Here is a 20093-nt window from a genome sequence, read left to right as displayed (position 1 = left end):
TTTTATAATATTATTATATTATCGTATACGATTATGTTTGAAGATCAAAATTTCATGATGTTCCGTATTGAACTGTATCACAATTAAATTGAAGTAAGAAATAACGTAGTTCAACCTATGCAATACAAATAAATAAGAAATGTAGTGTTACATATCTATTTAATTATAAGCTGAAGTGGTACCGGTTTTGACCCCAATCTGGGTCATCTTCAGCCGAATAAAATGCAAAAACAATGCATAGGTAAATAATTAAAGAAGGAGTCTTTCACAAAAACAGTTGAAGAGGCAAAATAAGATGATGGGGATTGGCACTGTGTGATTTTAAATCGTAAAATCTAGAAGAAATAAGTGAATCCTAGGAACATCTACTAGTAGAAGGTCAGTCACTTATATGAAGTAAGGCGCAATCTTCTGAAAAGTAGCACAACACGCGCAAAGTTTGGCACTGTCTCCAAATGTTTACGAGAAGAGGTGAACAGTTAAGTGAGCCAGCATGCATATATTATCAGGCGCAAAGTCACAACATAATTTAATGAATATGAAGTCCAAAATTGTGTAGAAATTGAAGACGAGTCGCTTGATTAAAGCAAATTTCTAGCTCCTGAAGATCAGTGCAACACACTCAATGTCCGGCACTATGCTTTCAAATGCTGACGGAACTCAGTGAATAGCTTGATGATCCAGTCGGTAATTGTTTCGGTTGCCAAAATGTGTATGTGTGTGTATATATACATAATACAATTCAATATAACTGAAGTATGTAACTAGGATCTTGTAAATTCTTTAGAACAGCTGACGTAAAAAACAACTGTGAAGAGAAAAATGGAAACAAATGAAAAATTTATATGCACAGTGCGCTAATTCTTGAAGATAAGAATTCAGGTCATAATTGAGGTAGTCCAACGCAGCGCAAAGCATGAGTTTATATTTTAATGTAAAGACCCAAAATGCAGGTGGCACTGTAGTATGTACAGTTCAATTCAGAACAGATGTTGCACCTTACATACGCACATAAAGCCATGGGAGGTTTTGGGATTGCCTTACTGTTTTGGTCCTAATATAAGACTGGGAATTTCATGTTTTTGTGTTAATATGTTATAAAAGCTGCAGTCGTTTTATTTGCGCATGCTACATTTAAAAACTTTCTATCTCGCACTGGTACCGACTTGTACAGCGAGTGCGCTTTCCAGCTGAGTTCAAGGTCGCGAATAATCGTAATTTTGGAAGTTTTAATGATATTTTTTCTCTTTCCAATTTGATTGTGATTAGTGACGGGCAGAACTAAATATAATGCATTCGAGAACTTGAGGATTGTTACGTTCAAAACCATATTCTCGCGTTCAACATAACCTTTAAAAGTCGATGTAGCCTAGGCCTAATTTACGCGGTACAAGATTTCCATAAACTGACTAGGAACAGTATACTGGTGACCAAATTACAATGGAAGATTAAAATAAAAAAAATATTTTGCAATCATGTTGGGCGCTTTTGTATCTAATGTGCTTTATTTTATTAGATTAGAAAATGAAAAATACTTGTGGTCTATTGTTGTTTGGCTTCGTGTTACGGGTATTACTATATAACAGATTTTTCGAAGAGTTTGGCTGATCAAAGTTGCTGAACTGAAAGAAGTTTTCAAAGGAATATGACGAAGTTTTCAGAGGAAACTGACGAAGATTCCCCGGTAAAACTGAATGTAAAGTTTCGAGATTTTAAAGTCGCACACCGGTAATTAACGTTTGAAGCCAGCCCCACGGTCTAACTTGCCTGCCTCTCACCCGGAGGGCCCGAATTTGATTACTGGCCAGGTCAGGCATTTTTACCTGGATATGAAGGCTGGTTTCAAGAGTAGGTGAAGCTTTGTCTGACCCTGTAATAGTTGAGAGGGGAGTTCCTCAGGGCAGTGTTATCGGACCTTTATGTTTTCTTATATATATAAATGATATGAGTAAAGGAGTGGAATCGGAGGTAAGGCTTTTTGCGGATGATGTTATTCTCTATAGAGTGATAAATAAGTTACAAGATTGTCAGCAACTGCAACGTGACCTCGAAAATATTGTGAGATGGACAGCAGGCAATGGTATGTTGATAAACGGGGCTAAAAGTCAGGTTGTGAGTTTCACAAATAGGAAAAGTCCTCTCAGTTTTAATTACTGCGTTGATGGGGTGAAAGTTCCTTTTGGGGATCATTGTAAGTATCTAGGTGTTAATATAAGGAAAGATCTTCACTGGGGTAATCACATAAATGGGATTGTAAATAAAGGGTACCGATCTCTGCACATGGTTATGAGGGTGTTTAGGGGTTGTAGTAAGGATGTAAAGGAGAGTGCATATAAGTCTCTAGTAAGACCCCAACTAGAATATGGTTCCAGTGTATGGGACCCTCACCAGGATTACCTGATTCAAGAACTGGAAAAAAATCCAAAGAAAAGCAGCTCGATTTGTTCTGGGTGATTTCCGACAAAAGAGTAGCGTTACAAAAATGTTGCAATGTTTGGGTTGGGAAGAATTGAGAGAAAGAAGAAGAGCTGCTAGACTAAGTGGTATGTTCCGAGCTGTCAGCGGAGAGATGGCGTGGAATGACATTAGTAGACGAATAGGTTTGAATGGCGTCTATAAAAGTAGGAAAGATCACAATATGAAGATAAAGTTGGAATTCAAGAGGACAAACTGGGGCAAATATTCATTTATAGGAAGGGGAGTTAGGGATTGGAATAACTTACCAAGGGAGATGTTCAATAAATTTCCAATTTCTTTGAAATCATTTCGGATAAGGCTAGGAAAGCAACAGATAGGGAATCTGCCACCTGGGCGACTGCCCTAAATGCAGATCAGCATTGATTGATTGATTGATTGATTCAGGTTCACTCATTCTATGATTACCTTTAATTAAGGAGCTATTTAATGGTGATATGGCGGCTCCGATCTAGAGAGCCTGGAATAACGGCCGAAAGGATTCGTCACACTGACCATGCGTCACCACGTAGGCCTATCTACAGGACTCCAGGCTGAGGGTGGTCGCTCGGTAGGCGGAAGGCCCATTGGGGCTGTAGTTTGGTTTGGTTTAAGGGCGTTTATAAGATTATTGGTATACACATTTCATTTTTTGTGATGTTTAGCCAAATTGTTAATGGTTCATTCGTTCCCAGATTTTCCGTTTTCCCGTGCTGTACTTTTTTTTCCGTGGTCCCTCGAAAAAAGGAGAATCGAGCTTCCACTGTAGTTCACTCTGCAACATTCAATGTCAATTCCCTCCTCAAAGCTGGAAAACTCAAACATACGTTGTCAAACAAAATATCCCGATAACAGCATCACCAGGTTCATAGACGAGTCAGCTTTTGAATCAGAAGGGTATAGGATTTTGAAAGAGAAACCAGGCAAGAGTGTGATGAAAAACATACCTCAAATGAGAATGGATTTCACAGTAAATAAGTAAATCCTAGGAACATCTTGCACTAGGACTAAATGGAAAGGCTGAAGGAAACACAGTAGATGAAGAATGGACAGTCATGAAGAATGAGGTCAGTAGGGCTGCTGAAGAGATGTTAGGAAGAAAGGAAAGATCAACTAAGAATCAATGGATAACTCAAGAAATACTAGACCCGATCGATGAATGCATTCTTGTAAATGCAAAAAAAACGAAGAGGGAGAACCTGTTAACCTCTAGAGGGCGCGTCCCCAGGTGGCGGATAGGGGGTTCACAAAAATGTGGGCTGGTTCAAATACTTCAGAATAGGAAACCGCGGACCAACAGGCTTCCTGGGGGCTTCAAAATACTGGGACAACCTCTCTCCAGGGGCTATAAATATGGAGGGCCCGTACTCAGGGTTAAGAGTGAAGTTCACAACATCATCTACAGCGGAGAAGATCTCAGAAGTGGAACTCTGAGCATGTATCGACTGAAACCCCAGTCAAAAAAGTCAACCAAGTAAATCAACATGAAGAAAGCACCTTCTAAACTCAATTACCTCAGGGGGTCAAATCCCTCGGTTGAAAAACCGCATGGGATCTATTCGGATTCTACGACCGCAGAAGTGTGCAAGGAGGTAAGTCGGAGTACCTTAAATCCCCGTAAAAACAAAATTAGACCCAAATCACAAATGTGGCTAACGACATTTAATGTCAATTCCCTTTTGAAAGCTCGGAAATTAAAAAATGTATTAAATAAATCTAGAGAACAAAACATTAAAATTATTAGATTTCAAGAATCACATTATACAGGTGAATGTTCCTTCGATTCAGAAAGCTACAGGATATTTAAAGGAAAACCGGGTGAAACGAGTTATGACGAATTGTCCACAATTTGGAACTGGGTTTATAGTTGATAAATCAATACTGGACTCAGTTGTGACATTTAAGACCTACTCTGGGCGTCCTTCCATCCTAACTATAAAATCAGGAAATAAAATATATACTCTTAATTGGCATGCACCAATTAATATTACTAACAAAGAACAGCCTGATAAAGCAGAACAATTTTGGAACCATTTAGATCATATTTTACAAAAAGTTCCAACACATCATGTTAAAGTACTCATGAGGGATTTCAATGCCCAAATGGTCTGGTCATAAACAGACCAATAGAAATGGCATGTGACTTATTGAGATATGCATAAGTCGTGATTTATTTTTTAAAACAACTTTCTTCAAGAAAAAACCCTCCAAAACTAAGACTTGGGTCTCACCTAACCTTTTCTTAGGTGAATATCAACTGGACCACATCCTAATGTCCCACATGAATACAACAGAAATCATGAAACTAGACTTGGATTCTGATCATTAGCCTACTAAATTCTCAATTGACATGATTTCAGAAAAAAAAATATTTACAAACCGAGCTCCTCAATGAAAATATGACATAAAGATAACGAAAACTTTAAGATAGCAACAGAAAAATTGAATCTGCAAAATTGGTCACAACTCCAAGCAGGACTTCTACAAACAGCAGAAAACACAGCACCACTAACGAGGACCAGAAAAAATGCTTGGTGGACAGTCAAATGTGACAAGCTCATATAACTAAGACAACAAGCTTGGAATAATTGGTCATGCAACAAAAATCCAACCACATTTCAAAATCTTAAAAATGTTAGAAAGAAAGTAACAAAATCTATAAGAAAAATTTGAAAACAAAGTGAAGGTATAAAACTGCAAACTATAGAAGACGACTTTAAGAAACACAATTCACGAAACTATTACAAAACTTTTAAACAGAAGTTAACCAAATATTCCCCACCACCACTCCATTTTGCCAATGAACATGGAGAAATCGCCTACACTAACACTGCTAATTGTGAAATCCTGGCAACATACTTTTCTAAATTACTTAATTGTGAAACACCGCAAGAGAAGTTTATGTTCAACTTTCCCCAAAGTAACCCAGATTCAACCTTACCGAGCATCCAGAAAATTAAGGAAGTTATTAAATCACTAAAAAAAAAAAAAAAAAAAAGGCTTCAGGGCAAGACCAAATAGTGGCAGAACTATGGAAAAATGCAGGAGAAAAATTTATTATGAAACTTTATGAAATTATGCTGACAATATGGTAAACCCAAAAAATCCCTACAGATTGGAAAACAGCGATCATATACCCAACATACAAAAAAAGGAAGTAAAACGGATCCAAAAAATTATCGGGGAATCTCTCTCCTTCAGGTTACTTATAAAATCCTTTCAATCATCATCCTGAACCGTGCAGAGCATCAACTGGACCAAGAATTAGGTGAATACCAAGCTGGAATTAGAAAAGGAAGGTCGTGCGCTGAGCAAATGGTTAATTAAAAGAATACAATAACATAATTCCGTACCACAGCAAACAAAAACTATGAGATCACATTCGTTGATTTCAAAAAAGCATATGGCAGTATAGATCGAGAATCACTCCTTAATGTTTAATCAGAATTTAGACTAGATCAAATAACAAGAAATATTATCACGGAAACGCTTACCGAAACTACAGCTAAAGTAAAGTTTATGGGTGAATGTAGTCAGGAATTTCAAATAAACACAGGGAATTTCAAATAAACACAGGAGTGCGACAAGGCAATGGGGTATCTCCATAACTTTTCAACTGTGCTCTTAAAAACATTGTCAGAGAATGGAGGAAAGCAGGTGCACTATCTCATCATTTACGACCTAAGAATAAAGGTATAAAAATTGACTGTCTAGCCTTTGCTGATGATATGGCACTTATAGCCAAAAACATACCAGATGCACAAAAGAAACTGGATATTCTACAAGAACAAGCAGCAAAAATCGTACTTCAAATATCATACAAAAAAAACTAAACAGTGTATATGACTGACATAAAAAATGCACCACAAGAACTTACTTATCATTGGCACTAATAAACTCTCAAGGGTGAATGGATTACAGAAAACTGTAATGAAAGGAAATCCATAACTTCAAGAATTCGAAAGATGGAAATTGCTTTCCAAGTAACAAGAGCCGTTTACAATAAACAATGTCCTTTATGGAACAATAAGATAGGACATTACAACACAGTAGTTAAACCAGAAGCACTCTACGCTGCAGAAACTCTCAACCTATAACAAAAATTAAAGAAATTAAAGAACAAAAACTCATGAGAAAAATCTTAGGACCAAGAATGATAAACGGAACTCATTACCCTAAACCTAATAGTGAAATATTCAAGCACATTTCCAAAATTACAGATACAATTCGAATGAGACGAATCCAATTTGCAGGGCATTTGGAACGAATAAACCCTAACAGACTTTCACATCAAATTTACAAATTTCTACAAAACAAGGCCACTAGACCAAAGTCTACTGACTGCTTTAGGAGAAACCAGTATGGCGAGGTTATTCCATGTAGTGTGCAAGATCTATGAGACAGGAGAAGTGCCATCTGATTTTATGCAGAATGTTGTTATACCTATTCGCAAGAAAGCCAGTGTTGACAAGCGCGAAAACTACTGTACCATTAGTTTAGTATCTCACGCCTGCAAAATTCTAACACGTATTATTTACAGAAGAATGGAAAGAGAAATTGAAACTGAGTTGGGAGAATCAATTTGACTTCAGAAGAAATGTAGGAACACGTGAACACTTCACATCTGATCTTAGAAGATCAAATTAAGAAGGGCAAGCCCACATACATAGCGTTCATAGTTCTAGAAAAGGCATTTGATAATGTTGATTGGACCAAGCTATTTGAGATTCTGAAGGTGATTGGGATCAGGTACCGAGAAAGAAAAATTATCCACAATCTTTATAAAAATCAGTCTGCAGTGATAAGAATTCTGGCATTTGTTCATTTTTCGCTTGATCCACATCGTCTTCATTAGCTCACTGTGTTTAGCACAACGTTCTTCTGTCCATTTAGCACCAGTTGCCCATTTGTCAGCCCGGAAGGTCCCAAAAGTCTTGATGGCTGCTCTGAAAAGATTTTGGTCTTGTGCATCTTCTGCTTGTAGGCCCAGTTCTTTAAGATCTTTCTTGACATTAACGTACCATGGCATTGCTGTTTTTGGTTTTGAGTCAAATATACTGAAGATACCTGCCTTTACGCATTGTGTCCATGATCTTCTCTATCTTAAGAGTATAATTCTTGCCTGGATTTTCTAATGTAGATGCCATTTTAAAAAAAATATTGGTGTAGGAATAATTAGAAAAATGTTTTTTAAGACTTTCATTTGGAGAGTAGCATTGTATGGAAATGAAACATGGATGATAACTTGCTCAGAAAGAAAGAGAATAGAGGCTTTTGAAATGTTGTGTTACAGAAGAACGCTGAAGGTGAGATGGATAGATCAAATCACAAATGAAGAGATACTGAATCGAATTGGTGAGAGGAGATTGTTGTGGCTAAATTTGACAAGAAGAAGAGATAGAATGACAGGACACATCGTAAGACACCCAGGACTTGAGCAGTTGGTTTTTGAGGGAAGTGTAGGGGGTAAGAACGGTAAGGGTAGACCAAACTATGAATATGGCAAGCAGATTAGAGCAAATGTAGGATGCAGCAATTATGTAGAAATGAAAAGGTTAGCACAGGATAAGGTGACATGGAGAGCTGCATCAAACCAGTTTATGGACTGATGACTCAACAACAACAGGAACAATAACCGACTTCACTTCCCGCAAAAGAGAATTTCTACCCTTTCTTTCAAAGGAGCAAATATGCTCTATACAGCAGTCAATGCACACGCACCCATGAATGAGAGCAACAAAACAGACCCAGAAAAAGCAGAGGACTTCTGGGAAGATTTGGAGGAAACAATATCCACAGTATCAACAAACAATGTTCTCATACTCCTTGGGGATTTTCAATGCACAACTGGATAAAGAAAGGAGATTCAGAAACATCACTGGAGAATATCCAGCCCACAAAAGGATAAATCAAAATGGAGAGTGATTGATAGAATTATGTAAGACCTTCAATCTGGTTATGAAATCAACAGCCATCAGACACTTTCAGCGAAAACAGAAAATGTGGATATCTCAGCCCCAGCCTGGGAGAGTTCTAGATTGATCATGTAGCAATCTCTAAACAGGCAGAAAAGGAGATCCAAAATATAAAAGTCCTGAGGGGTGGAAACTTAGATTCAGATCATTTTCTCTCCAAGATCAAAGACAAGATCATCCCAAGATCTCAAAAAAGCAGGAACACAGCTCAAATGACTAAGTTTGACACTGAAAAGCTGAGAACACACACAGATTTCACAAGAGAATTGAACAAAAGGCAGTATCAGGGATGGGAACTATTAAAAGAGGCTATGATTGATACTGCAAAAATGCACAACTGGGAAAAGAAAGGAGATTCAGAAACATCACTGGAGAATATCCAGCCCACAAAAGGACAAATCGAATCCAAAGTCAAGTTTAGAGGGATCATATCGGAATCTTTTGGAATTCAAACAGGGGTCAGACAAGGAGATGGACTATCTCCCTTTTTATTAAATTGTGTTCTCGACAAAGAGATTAGAGAGTGGCACCGCAAAATGCAAGGAATAGGCAGTATATGAATTGGATGCAAGAACAAAAAAGGTATTGGAGATGACTGTTTAGCCTTTGCAGATGACATTGTGGTTCTGTCAGAGTCAATAGAAGAGGCATGGAACCAAATTGCCCAACTCCAGGAAAAAGCAAGTAAGGCAGGCCTATTGGATGTCCTTCAAGAAGACACAATACATGACCAACAGATGGATGATAGTTGAGAGAGAAAGGATTCAGAAAGTGGAGAGATTCAAATATCTGTGAGAGTGGATAGACTGTCAGAAAAAGAGGCACTGTTGTCAAGAACCAACAAGATGAATTTGGCATGTAAACTAACTATGAACACTTACAACAAGAAGAATATATTGATCAATGCAAAACTCAGACATTACCAGACAGTGATCCACCCGGAGGCTTTATATGCAGCTGAATAAAACCTACAACCTGTTTTCCAGTCATGGACCGGGTCAGGGATTTAATGAATGAATCGTATATAGGCTATTAGTACGATGGGGTCGCCACTCCCAAAGTGGTTTATTAATGACTGATAGATGCTATCAAATGAGAATGGAGTGTTGCTGGAATGAAAAATGACAGGGAAAACCGGAGTACCCGGAGAAAAACCTGTCCCGCCTCCGCTTTGTCTAGCACAAATCTCACATGGAGTGACCGGGATTTAAACCACAGTATCCAGCGGTGAGAGGCTGACGCGCTGCCGCCTGAGCCACGGATGCTTTGCATGCAGTTGAATATAACCTGATAATAACAGGATTGGTAAAAAACAAATTGGACCTAGTGGAGAGAAGGATTCTAAGAGGATTCTAAGGAAGATATTGGGACCCCAAAGAAGAACAGAGGATGGATCATACAGAAAGAAAGGAAACCAAGAATTATTTCCCAAGATGGAAAAGATCTCAGATACCATCCGGAAGAGGAGAGCCATGTCTTCTTACAATTTTTTTTTATGTCGCACCAACACAGATAGGACTTATGGTGAGGATGGGATAGGCAAAGCCTATGAGTGGGAAGGAAGCAGCCGTGGCCTTAAGCTACAGTCCCAGCATTTGCCTGGTGTGAAAATGGGAACCACAGAAAACCATCTTCAGGGTTGCCGACAGTGAGATTCGAACCCATTAACTCCCGGATACTAGAGCCATGTTCTTCAGACATATTTACAGAATGAACCCGGGAAGACTGACCAATCAGATAATAAGAATTTTTCAGATCAGGAAAACTACGGAGCGCTGGTATCAGGAAGTGAAGAAGGACCTGGGAGAAACAAGAATACAAGGAACGGAGATCAGCAAAAGGGATGCTTACCAGTTGAGGATCAAGGCCACGAAGAGGTTTGAAGAAAAAGTTAAATCCCACAGTCAAGTGCCATGGACAAAAGAAAGGAGGAGATTGTACATTGAAAGGATGGAAGGACGAGGATTAAGGCCCAGAAACAGATGAAGCTGAATTTGAATTAACATGGTCCATAATCAGCCAGAACTAAAGAAGAGAAAATTGTGGGAAACACTGGAAAGAAAGGGATGAGGAAGGCAATCAAGGGAACTAGTGAAAGCAATGTATAAGAATGATTCCAGTTGTGTCCATACTCCAGAGGGGAGAACAGAAACCGAACTGGACTAAGACAGGGAAGTGTATTGTCTCCAGTTATATTTATATTGATTACGGATGAAATTCTAAAAGAAACAAAGACAAGATATGGAGGAGATATGCAAATATATTTTGCAGATGACATAGCGATCTGGGGAGTCAACAATACAGAAATGCAAATCCAGCTAAAGGCTTTAAATGACAATATTGAGAGATATGGTAAGAAAATCAGTTTGGAGTGGCAATGACAAGAGGAGAAAGAGAAGAAAGAGGAATCGTCAGTATCAGGGGAAAACTTTGAGGTTACTGAATACTTCAAATATTGGGAAGTGCAATAATGGAAGATGCAAGGTTGGATAAGGAAATCAATTGAAGGGTACAAGAGGGAAATACCTTCTACCAGAATGTAAGGAACCTGGTGTGGATCAGAGAAGTTCCTATGAAATGTAAAGAGATAATATACCCCCATATTGACATAGGCATCAGAGACTTGGACTCTGACAACAAGAAATGAGAGTACAATTCAGGCCAGTGAGATGAAGTTCCTGACAAGTATGGTATGGAAGACAAGGAGTGACAGAGTAAGAAATGTTGAAGTCAGAAAATAAATAGGGGTTGATAAAATGAGTGATAGGATGGAGAAGAAAATTGAGATGGTCTGGACATGTTACGGGGACGGAGGAGGGAAAAATACCAAAACTAGCATTAGAAGGAAAGAGGGATGTCCAGAGCAAGATGGAAGGATTCTGTCAAGAACAGCATAAGAAAAAGAAGACTGGACTGGACTGGAGTGGTGGAAGGAGAGGCAACACCCTGACCTGGCAAGATGATTTGTACAGAATACTTCTCTGACCAGTGATGGGAAGAATACTGGGCTCGATTACAGTTACCTGAGAAATATTTTGCTCAATTAAGATTATAAATTACTTCTTCAATGAGTAATCAGAACAGAAATCACTGACTTTTTTCACATGGGGCTGGAAAAACACAAGCAAGGAGAAAGTATTATTTTGGGCTCTCTTTTAGCACAGAGGCATTAAGTGGTTATCATCATTGGATGAGATTAAATGATCTTTTCCCATCATTTATATTTCAGTTAATGAGTGTTTGAAATGATTTTCCATTTACTTTGCAAATAAATTTATTGGTTTTTAAATTCTCATCGCTAATTTGCAAAAGACATCCTACTGGTGAAATTACTGGTTCTGCTGAAGCAGAACTGAAATAGTCATCTTCAACTGCTTCCATGCAATATACATCATTTACTAGAATGTAAAAATTACACTTTTATTTCAAGAAATACAAATGGAAAACTGGCACATAGTAATCAAGAGAATGCAGACATTTTAGCTCAATACTTTCAAGAATTACTTAATAGCAAAGAACCAGTAAAATACCTAGAGTATGACCTTCATTCAAAAAATAAAACACCATTAGAAAAGGTTATACCACCAGATTACAATGAAGTGTTGAAAGCCATCGATTCACTTAAAAATTACGAAGCTTCAGGGGAGAATCAACTAACTGCAGAAATATGAAAGAATGCTAATACACAAACCATTCAGAATTTACATAAATACCTCATAGACATTTGGAATACTGAAAAAATGCCCGAAGAGTGGAATATGGCGATAATTCACCCTTTACATACAAAAGGTGATAGATCAGATCCCAACAATTATCGGGGGATATCATTGCTGGATATCACTTACAAAATGTTTTCAAAGTTATTATACATGAGAATTCAGGAACAACTTGACTGTGAACTTGGAGAATACCAAGGAGGCTTTCGTCCAGGGAGAAGTTGTCCAGATCAAATTATCAGTTTAAAGTGAATTATGAAGCATCATAGGGTTAGAAACAAAAAGTTAGTTATCACTTTTGTTGATTTTAAAAAGGTGTATGATAGTAACCATCGTGAGTCATTATTGAATATCCTAAAAGAATTTGGTTTACATCCAAAACTTATTTGCCGTATTGGAATTACCCTTAACACATTGCGGACCGGGTGCCATTCGCCCCATGCACAGCCCTGTTCCCGGCCACTTTCTAACTACCTCTAAGCTGGAGTGCATGCATACAAATAAACTGTCAGAACTTCAATAGCTTTTGAAGGACTATTGTGTATTTTTCTATTGGCCTTCCTGAATAATTGTTGAAATGCAGGGTATTTCTTGAAATCTATTTCGGCTCATAGTTTTCGGAAATATTGGTCTTTTTATTAGGGGATCGGTTGGCCAGTAATCTTTCAGACATGATTTCTTCACCTGCCGTATCAATATACACAGAGGATTAATATTTTAATTTCCCTGCTAGTGACATTAGTCCACTTTAGTGTTTTAGGGGATAAGTTATGAGAATGTGATTTCTGCTCATAGTGTAAGTTTGTCTTTTCAGCTACATACTGAAAAAATTCCTCACCAAACATAAGTCCTGCTACTTGTCGTATGTTTCCAGATTCATTAGGCCATAACTTTATACCAGAAGCACCTACAAAATCCTCTAACCTAGGTTCACTGTTGTCCATAACCCAGTCGTCATAAAACACTGCATTATTTACAATATTTAGAATATTTACACCCGTAACACAAATATAACTTACGACTCGTTCTGCGCTACGTGAGTTCCACACCTTGCCTCGTCATCACTTGAAACATTTCCGTTAGAAGATATTTCATCGTCGAACTCTAAATACTCAGCATCACTTAATATTCGGAGCCTGTATCAGCACATAATTCGCGAATAATTTCATCTTTGTGTAAACACGTGCGATCGCTAGGCGCTGCCATCTTGCATGGCTCTTCGAACTTTGTAAACATGTTGTCAAGAAATGCAAAGAAACTCTACGATATGAAGAATACTCGAAAACAAATGCGACTATCGATTGTGTAGAACCATACGTAACAGAGTTCTATCACCCTTGACCTCCAAATAGTTCCCGTACATCTCAAAAGATAGCACTAAAGTTCAGTCTGCTGAGTCTGCTGCTAACACGAGATAACTCGGGACCGGTCCGCAACGCTCGGCTAGGCAAACACGAGTTTTCTCGGGACCGGTCCGCAATGTGTTAAGAACACTAAATCTAAAGTCAGATTTAGAAATGAACTATCAAAGCCATTTGACATTAATACTGGACTTCGGCAGGGAGATGGACTCTCACCATTATTGTTTAATTGTGTGTTGGAAAAAAATCATGCGGGAATGGAATAAGATGTGTCAACCTAACATCAAGATTGGCAGAAAAATAAGACTCAATTGATTAGCATTCGCTGATAATCTTGCACTACTTGCTAATGATATGGAAGAAGCTAAATTGCAAATAGAAGAACTTGATAACATAGCAAGAAAAGATGGATTGCAAATTTCATATGAAAAAACAGAAATAATGTGAACCTTCCCTGTTACATTGTGAAATTGTGAATAAGTTTAAATATCTTGGTGAAATTATAACTTGGAACTCCAATGAAAAATCATCAATAGAAAGCAGAACATTTAAGTTAAAAAAAGCACAACGAATTACATGGCCAACGTACAAGAAAAAAATCTCTTTCAATAAATGCTAAACTTCAACATTACTGTTCCGTCATTAAACCTGAAGCGACTTATGCTTGTGAAACACTATTTAAATTGAACACCAAAGCAACAACTGATACACTGCAAAAGGTTGTCATAAGGATACTCAGAACAATCATTAATAAAAAACATCAGGTGGATGGACAATGGAGATTATTGCCTAATGCAGTGGTTTATAGGGAAAGTGAATCTATAATAGATACAATGAGAAAAAGAAGAATTGCCTTTTTCTGTCATCTTTCTAGATTAAATGATAATAGGATAATAAAACAACTATTTAATTACTTTTGGAAAAGTAAAACAAAAAATAATTGGTTTAAAGAAGTTCAGAATGGTTTAGAAGAGCTGAATATTACAATGAAGCAAATTGAAAATAGAGAAGAAAAAAGGATTCTCAAGAACAAACAAATAAGATTGTCATTAAAAACTGTACAACACAAACAATATGTCATATCTGATGAAGAAAGGGCAGCCAGGTCAGCCAGAATGAAGAGGTTTTGGGAAAGGAAGAAGATGATGCAAGCTAAATCTTCAGTTAATTCGTTGTTTGATTTAAGTGCTCCAACGTGGGCGTAAACCATGTAAATAAATAAATAAATAAATAAATAAATAATAAGTAAAAATTAGATTTTGTAAAAAGTAATGATTACAAGTAAAGATTGCTGACAATGTAATTTGATTCCTTTTACTCTATTACTTCCCAACTCTGTAATTGACATACATCACTTGCAATCAAAAGAAGTGAAGAAAACACTTGCATGTTATAACTGCAGTGAACAATGGTCACTTTTGGGGCTCAAAAGTACACTCTACAGTAAGTTAACCCTCTCCTGCCCATTGGGTAGTAACGCGTACCATGGAAGCCAAGCGCCTCCCGCCTATAGCGTAGTAAGAAGTACTTGCACTTCCAGTCGCATTAGTAAGCCACCAATTGGCAGATATAGCTGACTATTACTAGAATGTGCACTATCCGGCAAGTAACACATGTACACAAATATGTCTGCGGTTAATTCACATGGAAAATGTTACGCGATAATGAGACTGAACGTTTGCTGAACGATAATTCTGACTGTGAATGAGTTAGTAGTAGTGCACTGAAGAGTAAAAACGAAATTGATAATATTAGGGGAAATGACGAAGTATGATGACATAGGTTGTAGCCCTAAATTTCAATGGACAGATAGATTGTCTTACGTCAAAACTGCAATGAAGAAACTTTAGTGAAAGAATTATTATAGTATATTATATTTCTAGCTTCAATAGTTTTTACAAAATGTCTGTATGTTCAGGATGATGGCTAAAAAGAATTACTTTCATTCTGGGGATAACATGCATTTAAATATGGGTGGGAAAGCATGAAACAAGTGATCATCTCGCAGTATAACGGCTTCCTCAGTAACAAAGAAAGTCTGTGGCACAACAACTCTGAGTGGAATCAAGGCTCATACCAGGATCTCCAAAACAAGTCAGCAATGTTAAATCATCTTTGCATTCCTCACAAGAACAAAACGGCCCTAGACTTTCATACTTAATCAGTTTTCATGACCACGCTGTACTTGAAATAAACAGTTAACCTACTAAGTCAGGGATGTTTAGTACAGAACAAACATGGCCAACTCGACACTAGTGGGAGCTCTTAACTTGGGAGCGTGGGTTGGCAACCACAGGGACTTTAGCTGAGCCCTACCATTGCTTGTGACAGGCTCCTCGCTTTCATCTATTCTATTTGACCTCCTCTGGTCAACGCTTCATCTTTTCTGACACCGAAGGTCTAGGGAGCCTCATTTTCACACCCTTCATGACCCCTTCCAATTTTCTTCTCTGTTTAGTGTTAATAAGAGGATTGTTGTCTAGTATTATTTCCTATTAAAACAATAATCACCACCACCACCACACACTAGTGGGAACCTTCCGATGTTCTTCTGTTTGAGCTACGGTAAGCTACAGGAGGCAGCGCTGGTCGCAGTGCCAGACTTGTACCTCAGATCCCTAACTTATATCATTATCTATCTGTTATTTAAGAAATGAAATGGCGTATGGCTTTTAGTGTTGGGAGTGTCCAAGGACATGTTCGGCTCGCCAGGTGCAGGTCTTTTCATTTGACTCCCACAGGCGACCTGCACCTCGTGATGAAGATGAAATGATGATGAAGACGACACGTACAACCAGCCCCCGTGCCGGCGAAATCAACCAATTATGGTTAAAATTCCCGACACTGCCGGGAATCGAACCCGGAACCCCTGTGACCAAAGGCCAGCACGCTAACCATTTAGCCATGGAGCCGGACTGTTATTTAAGAGTATCTGTATTATACACTCCAGGAAAATGAAGAAAGAACACCATGAATTTGCCAACCCAGCAGAGGGAAATTTTACTTACGCACTCTTGAGGACGTATACAACACACGTTCACACAGAGAGAGCCATACACATCTGAGTACAGTCGACAGGGCATGTGCTAGTACCTAGTATACCCTCCTTTTGCAGCGATGCAGGCTGTAATTCTCCCTTGGAGACGACTGTAGAGATGACGAATATAGTCTTGTGGATTCACACTGATTAGTAAGTCATTATTAAATACAGTACATTCCCGAGCCTTCACAATTAAAACAATCACGAGCGACACCGCAACATCATACAGTATGTTATAATGAATCCATTACTATTTGCATAAAGTATCTCTGGGGTAGTGGAAGTATTTCAATGTCTAATGCTTTCTGAAAAAATGTGTTTTGAGAATAGTGCATTTTTTCCCCTGTGTCCACAAAATTATACTCAAGAGTAAAAATTTAGGCTGCTGAAGCAAGGATACTGGACAGAAAATGAGGAAAAGAATGGAACAGAAAGTTTTGCTACAATCAGTTTGTTTGAACTGACATTCTCAATCATTACCACAAATAGGACCATTTCTTTAAAATACTGTACTTTTCATATTTACCTTAAGTGCGATATGATTAATAAGATTGGATTCTTCTTCAGTTGGAGGTTTGGAGGAAGCTTTTGACAACTGTAAAATTATCTTCCCACAGCTTGGACACTCCCAGGACTGAGACCTAGAATGTTACAGAATACTGCATCATTAAAAAATGTTCTGGTACCTGTTAAATTTATTCAAACTACATTTTCTGAAAAATGAGTTACCTGCGAGCCAAGGTTTGTCTCTCCTCTGGTGTGTAGTCCAAGGAACCTATGGTGCCATTTCCAGGGGTGGGCATGAAGGCGATGAGGGCAAGGAGAGCTGTCCGTATAGACCACGATGGCTGCCAAGTTTCAGGATGATGTCCAGATATGCTGAGACAGATCTTCTTGTTAGTTTCAAATCTGCCGTTAGGCTACAGAAACAGAGAAGCCAGGACATGCAGTAGTAACATCACTGTCATTATTTCTGTTAACAACAATGTCTGTTATGTAGCAACCAACAATTAACTGCACTGAAGTTTATATGGTAAACAGTTTACAACAAAACTTGTCCTCAGTGGAAACCCAAGGACCGGAAATTTTCCCTGCTGCATACAGGATTCTAGTTCATAAAAATCGTAAGAGCACACCTCCGTTAGATAATCCAACAGTATGGTGCAATAATAGATAGTATAACAACACTAATCACACATTAGTTCATCAGCTCTAACACAAATCTCTCCTTGCTCAGAACTTCCTCACAGTGCATGGTAGTACAGTACACACACTTATTTAATACACATTGCATGTTTTACGGAAATAACACCAATAGTCATTTACATCTTCAGTAATTCAGAATTGTACTATCCCTGGTAGCATAGTTCTCAATTAAAATATGGGCACGGCAAATAATGTCGAACAATTCCGAGTAATTTTTTGTTCAAGAAGTTAGTAAAATAACCACCTAATCGATACTTTATTATTGCCTCAGGCAAAATTGAATATAAATTAGAACTTACAGGACAGGTGCTTATTGTGCTAATGTTTTTCTTCTCACAGCTGAAGAGGACCACTAAGTGGTCGAAACATGTCCTGTAAGTTCTAATTTATATTCAATTTTGCCTGAGGCAATAATAAAGTATCGATTAGGTGGTTATTTTACTAACTTCTTGATTATATTCATCGATACGGTCATGAAATGGACAACTTGTAATTATCATTTTTTGTTAGCGAAATAGACAATGTTCTTTATGGCTGATAGGGCATGACGGTAGGACTTCACGTTACATAAACCATCTTCTTCGTCGTCTTCATTCTCGTCTTAATCGCTATCTATTTCTGTTCCTTTCTTTTTTTGGAGGTGATGGGTGATGAACTCTTCGCCGCCTCTGTCTCAACTTCTAGATCAATGGTCATGTAATCTACTGCACTAACACTGTTCCGAGAGTTTGTTGTAGCAATCAGTATTTTGGCCATCTTAGATCCATGTGCTGATGAGTGTTAGGAAAGAAATTTACACATATTCTTTTTTTTCCATTATAGTCGCAAAATTTCCTTCCGTTTCCGCGTCAGATAGGTTCTGCTAAATACAGCCTCATGGTGCAAGAGCCCCGAAGGACCATGGCTTACCAAGCGACCGCTGTTCAACCCAAAGGTCTGCATATTACGGTGTTGTGTGATTGGCCGTTATTCTTGGCTTTCTAGACCGAGGCCGCTATCTCACCGTCAGATAGCTCCTCAATTGTAGTCACGTATGCTGAGTGGACCTTGTACCACCCCTCAGGTACAGGTAAAAATTCCGAATCGAAACCGGGGCCTCTGGGTAAGAGGCAGGCATGCTACCCCTACACCGGGGGGGCGGCTCCTGCTAAATGCAGGTAAACCATAATTCACGTGATGGGGAAAATTTTTCAATATGGACAGTTTTCCGGTTCGTAAAGGTTCTGCTAAAGGCAGCTTTTACTGTATGCAGAAAGTCAGGAACAGGAAAAGGAGCACATGATGTGCAGTGATGGGAAAATTACAAACTAAAAGCAATTAGGCTGAATGACAGTTACCTGAGAAATGTTTTACTCAGTTTCAATTACAAATTTAGTGTGGAGAGTTGCATCATAGGAAAAAAAAGTGAAAGGAAGTTCCTTAGATCAGCTGTACAGAAAACAACGAAAGACAGACCTTGAGGTCGGCCTGACCATGGAAGAAAGCAGTGGCGTGAGGTGAACATATTCGTTACCCCAGCTGCAAAAAATATAAGCCATCAAAGTCCACTACACTCTCTAGAGTCAACATTACCATTTTATGAAAGAAAGAAAGAAAGAAAGAAAGAAATGAATAAATGAATAAATAAATGAATAAATGAATAAATAAATAAAATTTTAGGTATTAAAGAACTTTTGAAATTATATAACTCACGTGAATGATTTTTGGAGGTGAATTCAGCTGCATATTTGCCCAGTACCTGGTACTCTGCAGTCGGGAAGGGGAGTTCAAATCCAGTCGAGATTTGTAATGTGAAAGAGAGTTTGGTGCACCTTAAGAAATTCCTCCAAGATGATATTTTGCCATTCTGCCAACCGTTTTGGCCCCTAAAGTAGTGAGCAGTAAATAACGAGATTATTCACTTCATGTTGCTTAGTGACAGAGTGGTCTGTCCTGAATCACGTCGACAACATTGACATCCTCATTTAAAGGTGGACTCCATTCTTCTCTCCTGCGTAGCAAAGTAGCGAACAGTTCTTTCAAACAATGAATCTTTTTGGAAAGCAGTGCCAAGCTTGAAAGTCTTTTTTCTCCCGTTCTGTTCCTTGCGTAGGTTTTTATTCTTTCTTAAAGCTGAGAAGGTACTTTCCACTGACGCAGTAGAAACTGGTATGATACAAATGATCGCAATTAGAAAGTTGTGGGAAACAACAAATTAATGATCGTTCTGAAAAGAGGCTCATTAATTCAAATGGGCTCTTTTTATTAAACTCCTTGCTACTGTAGAACACCATTAGTTCGTTTCTCAACCTAATTTCATCGAAATGGTCAGGGTATGAATTTAGAAGACTAGAAATTTCAG

General features: G+C 38.2%; 1 protein-coding gene across 1 annotated transcript in view; it reads right to left on the bottom strand.

Moving 5' to 3' along the window:
• Positions 1-20093, bottom strand: part of LOC136873054 (ubiquitin-conjugating enzyme E2 J1) — a 37712-nt gene that overhangs the window by 9941 nt on the left and 7678 nt on the right. The window contains exons 3-4 of the mRNA XM_067146681.2: positions 17276-17466; positions 17073-17187 (exon numbers count right to left, since the gene is read on the bottom strand). Coding sequence (XP_067002782.1) covers positions 17073-17187; positions 17276-17466 — 306 coding nt within the window. The remainder of the gene's footprint in view (positions 1-17072; positions 17188-17275; positions 17467-20093) is intronic.

The sequence above is a fragment of the Anabrus simplex genome, chromosome 1, assembly GCF_040414725.1.
Source record: "Anabrus simplex isolate iqAnaSimp1 chromosome 1, ASM4041472v1, whole genome shotgun sequence".
NCBI classification, from domain to species: domain Eukaryota; kingdom Metazoa; phylum Arthropoda; class Insecta; order Orthoptera; family Tettigoniidae; genus Anabrus; species Anabrus simplex.
The sequence above is the reverse complement of the archived record's forward strand: the minus strand, read 5'-3'. Positions and strand labels throughout refer to the sequence as shown.